This window comes from Notamacropus eugenii, chromosome 1 (assembly GCF_028372415.1).
Source record: "Notamacropus eugenii isolate mMacEug1 chromosome 1, mMacEug1.pri_v2, whole genome shotgun sequence".
In the NCBI taxonomy this organism is placed as follows: domain Eukaryota; kingdom Metazoa; phylum Chordata; class Mammalia; order Diprotodontia; family Macropodidae; genus Notamacropus; species Notamacropus eugenii.
The window spans coordinates 610,119,717-610,133,150 of NC_092872.1; the positions used below are offsets into that span (position 1 = coordinate 610,119,717).

A 13,434-nucleotide genomic window follows, 5' to 3' on the forward strand; every position below is an offset into this window, starting at 1 on the left:
CACTTTGGCACATCCTTCCTCATGGTGACTAAGGTCCTGTGTTCCGTCCTGAGTAACTGAGGTTTCTTCATCTGAGGTGCTGGCTGATACTCAACACATGACAAATCCTTCATAAATGCTCATTTCATTATGTCAAGAACCCTGATCACTGAAAACTTTTTAAAAATTCATTTTATTTAAGTAGGTTTGCCTGTTGTACCTTATATAGGGGTTTGTCCTATAGGCATCTTAAACTCACCATGTCCAAAAGAGAATTCATGATCTTACCCCTAAACCTATACCTCCACGAAACTTCTATATTTCTGTTGATGACATCGCCATATTTGAGGAACACAAGTAGGTCAATGTAGTTGAATTGTAGAATATAGAGAGGGGTATAATGTGTAAGAAGTTAGGAACTAGAAAATTGGAAGGAGACGCATTATGAAGAACTTCAAATGCCAAAAAGAAGATATTATATTTTATCCTGGAAAAATAGGGAAATAAATACTGGAATTTGCTGGATGGAGGATGACATAATCAGACTTATTCTTTAGAAAAATCACCTTGACAGCTGAATGGAGAATGGAATGGAATGAGGAAAGACTGAAGGCAGGGAGACCAATTAGAAGGCTATTGAAATAGTCCAGATGAAAGGTAATGAGGGCCTGAATTGTGTGGCTGTGAGACTGGATAGTTGGGAATACATAGGAAAGATATTTTGAATATAGAGGCAATAACACTTCCTAATGAACCAGATGTGTGGGATAAATGAGACTGAGTAGTCAATAATTATTATATTCAGATTTTGAATCTAGGTAACCAGAAAAATGATGCTGACCATGGAAAAGAGGAAGGTTTGGGAGAAAAGACAGTGAGTTCTATTTTGTATGTATTGCATTTGAGATATGTACAGAACATTCCATTCAAAATATCCAATAGGTACCTAGTGATTTGGGTCTGGAGCCCAAGAGACAAAGACTAGCTATATAGAACTGAAGGTCATCTGCATAGAGATCATTGAACCAATGGCAGCTGATGAAATCACCAAGTGAGATTATGTAGACAGACAAAAGCCCAGGATAGGACCTTAAGGGACATTCACATTTAGTGGGAATGATATGCATAAAAATCCAACAAAGTCTACTGAGAAGGTACAACCAGACAGGCAGAAGAAGAACAAAGAGAGAACAGTACCTGAAAACTCAGAAAGGATGGACTACCCAGGAGGAGAGCATGATCAACTATTTCAAAGAGATTAAGAAAGATGAGGATTAAGGAAAAAGACACAGGAATGAAAGCCAAGGACTAAGGTGTTAATAAGTAGAGGGAGATCTGTACAAGTCCTAAGCTTCTCTTTCCCCACTCCCAATCCTCCATACTCTCTGAAGTATAAGGAGAGAAGTCTAGAGCAAAGGCCCCACACTCTGGCATAGTCACCATCATACAGCTATGCTAAGTGACCCAATAAAGCTGACCTGTATCCTGGAAGGATTCTAGGAACTTTACATTATTCCTGGTAGGGTTTCTTAGCAACCAGAAGCTGGGACCATGGAGGATTTTACAGCCCAAGGAGTGAAGGAAATCTTCCAACTTGAGGTGAAGATATAAAGTAATTTTTTAAAAACAACCAAAATCCCAAAAGATCTATATATCTAGAACTGATTGGTTTTAAAGTGTGGGTGTGAAGCTTTAGAAACAACCCATAGCATTCTGACATTTTAAATGTGGAAACTTGGATAATCTATACTTCCTAGGATCCTGCTTATAAATATTGATACTTATTTTAACTCTATGAGCACTGTCCAGGTACTAAATCAGTTACTTTTCAAACTCTGGAGGTGGTTGTGGCATTTTTTCTTGAAGCAGCAGACACACATTAAAGGTGCCACCTAACCCACATTCTCTACAGTTTGATAACCACTGAACTGGAACACAAAATTGGATGAAGACCTTGCTTAAGGAGTAAAGCCTAAACAAAGAAGGCTACTAGACTTGGGGAAAAACAGGGTGACATGCCTGCAAAAAAAACAGGGTGTCCTGCATCAGGAAGGTATATGTAAACCTATTACCCCTTTGTGCCCCCAAATCTTGCTGCATGTTCCATTGTGTTGTGCTTCATTCAGAAGACAACACCTCAGCGAAGGGGACCTGCAGGTTTTTGTATAAGAGGTTAGATAAAAAGATCAGTTTTGAAAAAAAAAAGAAATCACTGAGTGTGAGAGAAGAAACGGATGTTACCACCTAAAGACCTTTTGACTCTTTGAGGTAACATAAGCATTTTATTTTTTTTAAATAAAATTGTATTTTTCCCCAGTTACATGTAAGATAATTCTTAACATGCATTTTTTTTTAATTTTAAGTTCCAAATTTTCTCTGTCTCTCACTCACCTTACCCTTCTCCCTGAGACAGAATATAATTTGATATAGGTTATACATGCTCAATCATGGAAAGTATATTATCATGTTGTAAAAGAATAAACAGACTAAAAGGGAAAAAATATGAAAAAAATGCAGAAATCAAAAAATAGTATGCTTTGTTCTGCATTGAGACTCCATCAGTTCTTTCTCTGGAGGTGGATAGCATTTTTTGGATGAGTCCCTTAGAATATCTTGGATCATTTTATTGCTGAGAATAGCTAAGTCATTCATAGTTGATCATTGTACAGTATTGTATTACCATGTACAATATTCTTCTGGTTCTGCTTGATTCATTTTGCATCAGTTCACATAAGTCTTTCCAGGTTTCATCCGAAATCCACCTGCTCATCATTTCTTTTTTTTTAAATTGTTGTCATTTCATTTGTGTCCAACTCTTCATTACCCCTTTGGGGATTTTCTTGGCAAAGATACTGGAGTGATTTGCCATTTCCTTTTTCAGATCACTTTATAGATGATGAACTGGGACCAACAGGGTTAAGTGACTTGCCTAGGATCACACAGCTAGTGAATGTCTGAGACCAGATTTGAACTCATGTCCTCCTGGCTCCAGGGCTGGTACTCTCTCCACTGTACTATTTAGCTGCCCAGGAAATCAAATAAACCCACATCAATCATCAGTATTTCTATATATTACCCACAAAACCCAGTAGAAGAGATAGAAAGAGAAATTTCATTTAAAATCACCTTAGACAATATAAAATACTTGGGAGTTTACCTGCCAAGACAAACTGAGGGACTACACAAATACAATTCCAAATACTTTTCACACAAATAAAGACAGATCTAAACAATTAGAGATATAGTAATTGCTCATAGGTAGGCCGAGCCAATATAATAATAAAAAATGACAATTGTACTAAATTTACTTATTCAGTGCCATAACAATCAAACTATCAAAGAATTATTTTATAGAGCTAAAAATAATTCATCTGGAAGAACAAAAAGTCAAGAATATCTAAGGAATCAATGAAAAAAATGTGAAGGAAGGTGGCCTAGCAGTATAAGATTTCAAACTCTATTACAAGTTGGTAAGCATAAAAATGATCTAACACTGGCTAAGAAACAGAGCAGTAAATCAATGGAATAGATTAGGTACACGAGACATAGTAGTAAATGATGATAGTAATCTAGTGTTTAATAAACTCAAAGATTCAAGCTTTGGGGGCATGAACTCACTATTTGACAAACATTGCTGGGAAAGCTGAAAGTAGATTGGCAGAAACAAGGCATGGAGCAATATCTCACACATATACCAAGATAAGTCAAAATGGGTACATGACTTAGACATGAAGGGTGATATAAGTAAATCAGGGAGCATGGAAAATTTTACTTGTCAGATCTAAGGATAGGGAAAGAACTTATAACCAAATGAGACAGAGAGGATCACAGGAAATAAATGAATTATTTTGATTACATGAAATTTAAAAGTTTCACACAAACAAAACCAATGCAGCCAAAATTAGAAGGAAAGCAGGAAATTGGGGTGGATTGGGGCATAATAGCAAGTTTCTCTGATAAAGTCCTCATTTTTCAAATGTATAGGGAGCTGAATCAAAATTATAAAAATAAGAGTCATTCTCTAATTGATAAATGGTGAAAGGATATGAACAGTCATTTTTATAAGAAATTGAAAGCATAAATAATCACTATTGATTAGAAAAATACAAATTAAACCAATTCTTTTTTTTATTTAACTAACTTTTGACATTTTCACAAAATTTTGGGTTCCAAATTTTCTCTCCATTTCTCCCCTCCCCCCACCCCAAAACGCCAAGCATTCTAATTGCCCCTATCACCAATCTGCCCTCTCTTCTAACATCCCTCCCTTCTCTTATCCCCATCTTCTCTTTTGTCCTGTAGGGCAAGATAACTTTCTATACCCCATTACCTGTATTTCTTATTGCCTAGTTGCAAGAACAATACTCAACAGTTGATCCTAAAACTTTGAGTTCCAACTTCTCTTCATCCCTCCCTCCCCACCCATTCCCTTTGGGAAGCAAGCAATTCAATATAGGCCATATCTGTGTAGTTTTGCAAATGACTTCCATAATAGTCATGTTGTGTAAGACTAACTATATTTCCCTCCATCCTATCCTGCCCCACATTGCTTCTATTCTCTCTTTGGATCCTGTCCCTCCCCAAGAGTGCTAACCTCAAATTGCTCCCTCCTCCCACTGCCCTCCCGTCCATCATCCCCCCCACCCTGCTTATCCCCTTCTCCCCCACTTTCCTGTATTGTAAGATAGGTTTTCATACCAAAATGAGTGTGTATTTTATTCCTTCCTTTAGTGGAATGTGATGAGAGTAAACTTCATGTTTTTCTCTCACCTCCCCTCTTTTTCCCTCCACTAAAAAGTTTTTTGCTTGCCTCTTTTATGAGAGATAATTTGCCCCATTCCATTTCTCCCTTTCTCCTCCCAATATATTTCTCTTTCACCCCTTAATTTCATTTTTTAAAGATATGATCCCATCCTCTTCAATTCACTCTGTGCACTCTGTCTCTATGTGTGTGTGCGTGTGCATGTGTAATCCCACCCACTACCCAGATACTGAAAAGTTTCAAGAGTTACAAATATTGTCTTTCCATGTAGGAATGTAAACAGTTCAACTTTAGTAAGTCCCTTATGACTTCTCTTTGCTATTTACCTTTTCATGCTTCTCTTCATTCTTGTGTTTGAAAGTCAAATTTTCTTTTCAGCTCTGGCCTTTTCATCAAGAATGAAAAGTCCTCTATTTCAAGAATGAAAGTCCCCAATTTCATTGAAAGACCATTTTTTCCCCTGAAATATTATACTCAGTTTTGCTGGGTAGGTGATTCTTGGTTTTAGTCCTAGTTCCTTTGACTTCTGGAATATGATATTCCACACCATTCGATCCCTTAATGTAGATGCTGCTAGATCTTGTGTTATCCTGATTGTATTTCCACAATACTTGAATTGTTTCTTTCTAGCTGCTTGCAATATTTTCTCCTTGACCAGGGAACTCTGGAATTTGGCCACAATGTTCCTAGGAGTTTCTCTTTTTGGATCTCTTTCCGGTGGTGATCGGTGGATTCTTTCAATATTTATTTTGCCCTCTGGTTCTAGAATATCAGGGCAGTTTTCCTTGACAATTTCATCAAAGATGATGTCTAGGCTCGTCTTTTGATCATGGCTTTCAGGTAGTCCCATAATTTTTAAATTGTCCCTCCTGGATCTATTTTCCAGGTCAGCTGTTTTTCTAATGAGATATTTCACATTATCTTCCATTTTTTCATTCTTTTGGTTTTGTTTTGTGATTTCTTGGTTTCTCATAAAGTCATTAGCCTCCATCTGTTCCATTCTAATCTTTAAAGAACTATTTTCTTCAGTGAGCTTTTGAACCTTCTTTTCCGTTTGGCTAATTCTGCTTTTGAAAGCATTCTTCTCCTCATTGGCTTTTTGAACCTCTTTTGCCAGTTGAGTTAGCCTATTTTTCAAGGTGTTATTTTCTTCAGCATTTTTTTGGGTCTCCTTTAGCAAGGTGTTGACCTGCTTTTCATGCTTTTCTTGCATCTCTCTCATTTCTCTTCCCAGTTTTTCCTCCACCTCTCTAACTTGATTTTCAAAATCCTTTTTGAGCTCTTCCATGGCCTGAGCCCATTGAATATTTATTCTGGATGTTTGGGATACAGAAGCCTTGACTTCTGTGTCTTTACCTGATGGTAAGCCTTGTTCTTCCTCATCTGAAAGGATGGGAGGAGATATCTGTTCACCAAGAAAGTAACCTTCTATGGTCTTATTTTTTTCCCCCCTTTTCTGGGCATTTTCCCAGCCAGTGACTTGACTTCTGAGTGTCCTCTCCACACCCACCTTGCCTCCAGATCCTCCCAGCCAGAGCTTGGGGTCTGAGATTCAAATGCTGCTCCCCAGCCTCAGGGCTTTGGGTGGAGGCAGGGCTGCTGTTCAGTGTGAGATTAAGTTCAGGTGCTCAGGTGGGGGCAGGGCCACCACACGGGGCTCAGTTCCCTCACGGGGTTTATGTGGAGACTTTCAACAATGGATCCGAGCTCCTGCCTGCTTTGGGAGCCCCCCTCCACTGCTGCCTCCGCTGTTGCCTCCCGAGGGAGCCTAAGTTATGGGGACACCCCGCTCCCCTCCCAGTGAGCCAAAAAGACTTTCTCACTGACCTTTGGTGCCTGTGGGTTGAGGGATCTGAGGACCTGCTGCTGCAACTGGAGATTCCACCCCTGAGGTGTCCTCTTCCCAAAGTCTCGTTGTGCCATGAGGCCAAGGCTACGCTGGGCTCCACACTCTGCTCCGTGCTCCGCGTCCAGCACAATCGATGTTTCCGTGGGCCTTTCAGGTCACCATGGGCTGGAAATCTCTTCCACTCTGTTGTTCTCCACTTCTGCTGCTCCAGAATTTGTTGAGAGTCCCTCTCTACAGGTATTTTGTGGGCTGTGTGGGGAAACCCTGCGTAAATGTGTCTTTCTACTCCGCCATCTTGGCTCCGCCCTCCAAATTAAACCAATTCTAAGATTCCACTTCATACCTCTCACATTGGCTAATATAACAGAAAAGGAAAATTATAAATCTTGAAGAGAATACGGAAAAATAGGTTACATTAATAAATTTCTGTGAACTGGTCCAACCATTCTGGAGAACAATTTAGAACTATATCCAAATGGTTATTTAACAGCATACCCTTTGACCTGGCTGCTAGGTCTATATCCTAAAGTTATCAAACAAAAATGAAAAGGACCTACATGTACAAAAATATTTATAGCCACTCTGTTTTTGGTGACAAGGACTTGGAAGTTGAGGGTATGCCAATCAATTGAGGAATGGCTGAACAAGTTTTGATATATGATTGTGATAGAATACTATAGTGCTATAAGATGTGAGCAGGATACTTTCAGAAAAACCTGGAGAAACTTCTATGAACTGATGCAAAGTAGAGTGAGCCGAGTGAGGTGAAAATTGTACACAGTAACATGAATATTGTTAAGATAATCAACTAATTAGCTGCTCTGAGAAATACAATGATCCTAGACAATCTAACAGACTCATGATGATAAATACCATTTACCCCCAGTAGGAAATCTGATGAACTCTGAAAGAAGATTGAAACATGCTTCCTCTCTTTCCTTATGCTTCTTGTTTTATAATTATTATTATTTTTTGGCAACATGGCTAATATGGAAAGGTTTTGCATGACTTCACATATAATCAATATCATATTTCTTGCCTTCTCAATGGATGGCAAAGGAATGGGAGATAATGAACTTAGAACTCAATTTTTAAAAAATGAATGTTAAAAATAAATAAAAACAGAAAAAAAGTATGTAAACTCAAAGTTAAATGATCTTTTTGTGTATATTCCAAGTGCCCTAATATTGGTTACTTATGTTAATATCATTTTGACTAGTAAGCTATAAACTGTCAGTTTCTAACACCAAAACTTTTAAAAAATTGAAATAGATATATTAAAATTATAAAACATTTTATAAATAAATATCTATGCATGTTACATGATTTTATTGTATATTTAAGGTTTGAGGATTATAAAAATTACAATATTTTATGACAAAACTAATTTTATTTTAATAAAGTACCAGTTAAGAATATAATTTCTATAAATTACTTTTTGAAAAGTATGGGAGTGTATGATTTGTTTTAGGACATTGCTACATAAAATTTGGAAACCATTTCCTTAGTTGAATGATGATGATTACCAACAGGATCCCCCATGAAAGGCCAGCATGGACAGGACACACCACAATGGCATCGCAATGTGGATAGGGCCCTAACCTGCCCATGCTTTTTGTTCCCCCAGAAGAAAGAAGGTCGAGAGCTCCTGAGAAGACTGACAAAATGGAAAGGCTTTGAAGAAATGAAAGAGTCCCGGAAAAATATCTTACTTGACATCCTCTATGATGGCATTGTGTTTGCAGTAGAGAAAGGTTTCCCCTGGCCAGCTGTGGTAGAAGTTGCCAGATTCACAGAAGAGTTGTTAGAGGAAACCAAAGGTATGGCTTGACTCTGATGGAACTGACAGGCACATGGGCTATGCCCCAGCATCAACAGAGTGTCTCAAAAGTCTTAGTGCAAGTTTGTGCTAGTAAAACTTAAAACTCTGTTGTGGCTTAAAACTGCATTAAGACTTTTGAGACATCCTACATAATCAATCAGGTTTGGAGGAAAGCAATACTACACTACTATGCAAATAAGGGTATGAGTTAAAATCTTCTGTTTCCCTCACCAGTCAGCCATATCCCTCCCCTACCAAAAAATCCTTAGTCCAAGTCTCCAGGATTACCCTCCTTTTCATCAAATACTACATCATTGCCAGTCACTTCACTGGTGCCCACTTAGGAAACTATTTCCTTTTCAAATTCTCTCCCTTTTTCCTTCTCTTTCTCCACCCCTTGAGAATACAAGAAATATGATATTGACTATACTTGTGAAGTCATGTAAAATATATTTCCATATTAGCCATGTTACAAAAGAATATGCACGCACACATACCCATACACACACACACACACACACACACACACACACACACACACACACACACACCAAGAAAAATAAAGTAAAAAAAAATATGCTTCAATCTGCATTCAGAGTTCATCAGTTTTCTCCCTGGAGGTAAATAATAGCATTTTTTATCATGGATCCTTTGGAATTTTGCACACACTTTTAAATTCAATCTATGTTATTAACATCTTCTCCATCACTTTCTTAAGTCTAGACAATCAATAAAATAATAAATTGAGCCCTGATTTGAGGTGTTTTCAGATTTCTGAGGTGTAAAGGCATATACTGAAAAGTTATTGAGAGCCAGTTCAAAATGGCTCCAGCAAACTCCTACCTGTACCACTCCAACACTCCTTGGAAAATAACAATTTCCTAATGGAACCTAATTTCCATTATATTTAGCAGCACAACAAGACTGATAGTAAGAATATTAAGAAATGATGGTCAATTAAGTTTCTTTCAGGGTTCCTGAATGTTAAGCTCCTGGATCCCAAGAGGTGGCCAACCTTACACCTCCATGGCTTAACTCTCTTCCCACCATCAAATCCCACCCAAACCTACTCCCACATATCTCCAAAAGAAAAAAACATGACTTTCATTTTTTAAAAAGTTCATAAACTTGGGCTTTGTATGATCCCTCTTCTTCACAGTTTAAGTTGTCACAGGCACAGAGGGTGGAGACTTATTGAAAGTGTCAGATATATAACTCCCTCTGGCTGTGATCTACACCTGCTTCCAAGCACCGTGGCCAAAGCGCCAAAGTTCTATTTATTTAAGAGCTTATTGAGTTAGTTCAAGTCATTGAGGTGTGTCCTAGGAGTTTACCTAAGAAAGCTGACAGTTGCCTTTTCCAGACCTCTCAGCAGTCAGGAAAAAGGTAGGAAGCTCAACTGAGATAAGAAAGAAGCAAGAACATGCGTCAGTTGGCAGTTATTGATGTCATCTTTGTGGCCTTTTGTGGTCAATCAACAAGCATTTACTAAGGGCCAACAGTGTCACATGTACTGTGCTAGGCTCCTAGGGATATTAATTCAAAGAATGAAACAATCCCTGCTCTTAAAGAGCTTACAGTCCAATGGGGATAAAACAAGTACATGTAAAAATATATATCATATATCTATAAAATGAATAGGTATAGAGATACATCAATAGAAAGTAATCAAATACAAGGTGATTTGGGAGAGATAAAAGTATTGTTACCTCCTTGAGAGCAGGGACTGATTTTGTCCTTCTTTGTATGATCAGAACTTAGTACAATGTCTGGTAAACAATAGGAGCTTGATAATTGTAGACTGAATGACTAAGATTTTTTCTGTTCTTTTGGAATCTCCCCCTCTCTAAGATACATAGAGAATGGATCCCCGAGTGCCTTTAAAATAATAATAGCTAGCTCTTAGAAATGGCAAGCTACTTCAGTATCTTTGCCAAGGAAACCCCAAATGGGGTCACAAAGAGTCTGACATGACTGAAACAACTGAATGAGATAGGCACAGTTTTACAAATATTATCTCATTTTATCCTCACAATAATTCTGGGAGGTGGTGGTGGGGGAGGCTATCATAATACCCATTTTATAGATGCAGAGGTAGACAGGTTATATACCTTGACCAGGGTCACACAGCTAGTAAGTGTCAAAGACAGGATTTGAACTCAGGTCTTCCTGTCTTCAATTCCACTACTCTAGCCACTGCACCAGCTAGCCAACACTTCCAATGACATTTTTTTTCAGTTGATGGAAAGATCCAGGGATTCTTACCAATCTCATTTTCTTGTCACTTTTCCATGTAGAACATCAGTGAAAAGCAAGTTACTGCCAAATGGAAGTTGATTCATTCACTCAACAGTCATTAATTTAAAATGTCCCTTATGTGCTAGGTCTTGGGATATAAAGAAGAATTTAAAAAATTTTAAAAAGAAAGTGTATGTGCCTTCAAGGAACTTAGAGTGTATTCGCGGGAAACGATTTTATGTACAGAAAAGTAAAAACCAAACAGGTATCAAAGAAATAGATTATAGTTAGAGGGTGAGGACTAGTAGCTGAGAGGATCAAGAGGTATGTTATAGAGAAGGCAGACCTGAGTTTGAACCTTGAAAGAAGTTGGAGATTTTAAGAGAAGTAAAGGAATTCCCAACATGGGGAAAGTCTGTACAAAGGGAGATATGAGATGGAATGATAGTTTTGCAGTTACAAAAGAGTGAGGGAACCTCTTGAGACATTTTTGCTTGGAGATTCAGAATTCAAAATCATAACATAGTATTTTCAATTTTACCCTGTCCTCTACATAACAGGAGAGAATTCATTATGGTACAAATACATGCAAAATTCTTTGTAAACCTTAAAGTGCCATAAATGCTAGTTATTATTACTGTCATTTCTGATCACACCCACTTACCTGGGGTAGGATAAACAGAAGCTAAACTAAGTGAATAAGGGAAAGGACCAGGGAGAAAGGAAGCATCAGCAGGAAGGTCTAGGGAACAATGTTATTTTTTTTTTTTTAATTAATTATTATTTGTTTTCAGTTTTCTACAATCACTTCCATAAGTCTTAGATTTTCTCCCCCTCCCTCCCCCTCCCTCCTCAAGACAGCATGCAATCTTATATGGATTCTACACATATATTATTATTAAACACATATTCACATTACTCATGTTGCATAGAAGAATTAAAATGAATGGGAGAAATCATGAGAAAAAACAAAATGTAACACAGAAGAAAATATTCTGTTTTATTCTGTGATCCAATTCCACAGTTTTTTTCTCTGATATGGAAGGCATTTTGCCTCAAGAGTCCATTGGGAATGTTTTAAGTCCTTGCATTGCTGTGAAGGGTTAAGTCTACCAGAAAAATTCCTCTCACACTGTGGTTGTTATTGTGTACAAAGTTCTCCTTGTTCTGCTCCTTTCACTCAGTGTCAGTTCATATAAGTCCTTCCAGGCCTCTCTGAAGTCTTCCTGTTCATCATTTCTTATAGCACAATAATATTCCATTACATTCATATACCACAACTTGTTCAGTCATTCCCCAGTTGATGGGCATCCCCTTGATTTCCAGTTCTTGGCTACCATAGAGAGCTGCTATAAATATTTTTGTACGTGTGGAAGCCTTTCCCATTTTTTTGATATCTTTGGAATATAGCCCTAGAAGTGGTATTGCTGGGTTAAAGGGTATGCACATTTTATAGCCTTTTGGGAATAGTTCCAAATTGCTCTCCAGAATGGTTGGATCAGCTCACAGCTCCACCAACAATGAATTAATTAGTGTTCCAACTCTTCCACATCTTCTCCAACATTTATCATCTTCCTGTTTCGTCATGTTAGCCAATGTGATAGGTGTGATGTGGTACCTCAGAGTTGTTTTCATTTGCAACTCTCTAACCAATGGTGATTTAGAGCATTTTTTTCATATGACTATAGATAGCTTTAATTTCTTCCTCTGAAAACTGCCTGTTCATATCTTTTGACCATTTATCAATTGGAGAATGACTTGTATTCTTGTAAATCTGACTCAATTCTCTATATATTTTGGAAGTGAGGGCTTTATCATAGATACTAGTTGCAAAAATTCTTCCCCAATTTTCTGCTTCCCTCCTTTGTGCAAAAACTTTTCAATTTAATGTACTCAAAATTATCCATTTTGCATTTCATAATGTTCTCTATCTCTTGTTTGGTCACAAATTTCTCCATTCTCTATAAATCTGACAAATACACTATTCATTGCTCCTCTAATTTGTTTATAGTATCAATCTTTATACCTAGATCATGTACCCATTTGGACTTTATTCTTGCACAGTGTCAGGCATTGATCTTTGCCCAGTTTCCACTGCACTGTTATCCAGCTTTCCCAGCAGATTATGTCAAACAGTCAGTTCTTATCTCAGAAGTTGGGATCCTTGGGTTTATCAAACAGTAGATTACTATACTCATTGACTACTGTGTCTTGAGTACCTAACCTATTCCACTGGTCTACCCTTGCTGCTTACTAATACAATTTTAGAACTGGTAGGCTAGGTCACCTTCCCTAGCATTTCTTTTCATTAGTTCTCTTGATATTCTGGACCTTTTATTCTTCCAGATGAATTTTGATATTATTTTTTCTAGCTCTAGAAAATATTTTTCTAGTAGTTTGATTGGTATGGCACTGAATAAGTAAATTAATTTAGTTAGAATTGTCATTTTTATTATATTAGCTTGGCCTACTCATGAGCAATTGATGATTTGCCACTTACTTAGATCTGATTTTATTTGTATGAAAAGTGTTTTATAATTGTGTTCATGTAGTCCCTGGGTTTGTTTTGGCAGGTAGACTCCCAGATATTTTATAGTGTCTACCATAGCTTTAAATGGGATTTCTCTTTCTATCAACAATCCTTATTCTTAAAGGAGTTTATATTCTATTGGGTGAGAGAATATGTTCATATATTAGTACATACAAAATAATTTGAGATTGTCAGCTTCTCTATAGGAAGAGGTTATAGATGAACAAAAAGTTAGATTTTTACCTTTGCAAGAA

At 37.4% G+C, this 13,434-nt stretch overlaps 1 protein-coding gene across 1 annotated transcript in view; it reads left to right on the forward strand.

Annotated features, from left to right (window-relative positions):
• Nucleotides 1–1,472: 1,472 nt before the first annotated feature.
• Nucleotides 1,473–13,434, forward strand: part of C1H8orf74 (chromosome 1 C8orf74 homolog) — a 44,752-nt gene continuing 32,790 nt past the window's right edge. The window contains exons 1-2 of the mRNA XM_072634840.1: nucleotides 1,473–1,578; nucleotides 8,218–8,410. Of these exons, the coding sequence (XP_072490941.1) occupies nucleotides 1,531–1,578; nucleotides 8,218–8,410 (241 nt within the window). The 5' untranslated portion in view covers nucleotides 1,473–1,530. The remainder of the gene's footprint in view (nucleotides 1,579–8,217; nucleotides 8,411–13,434) is intronic.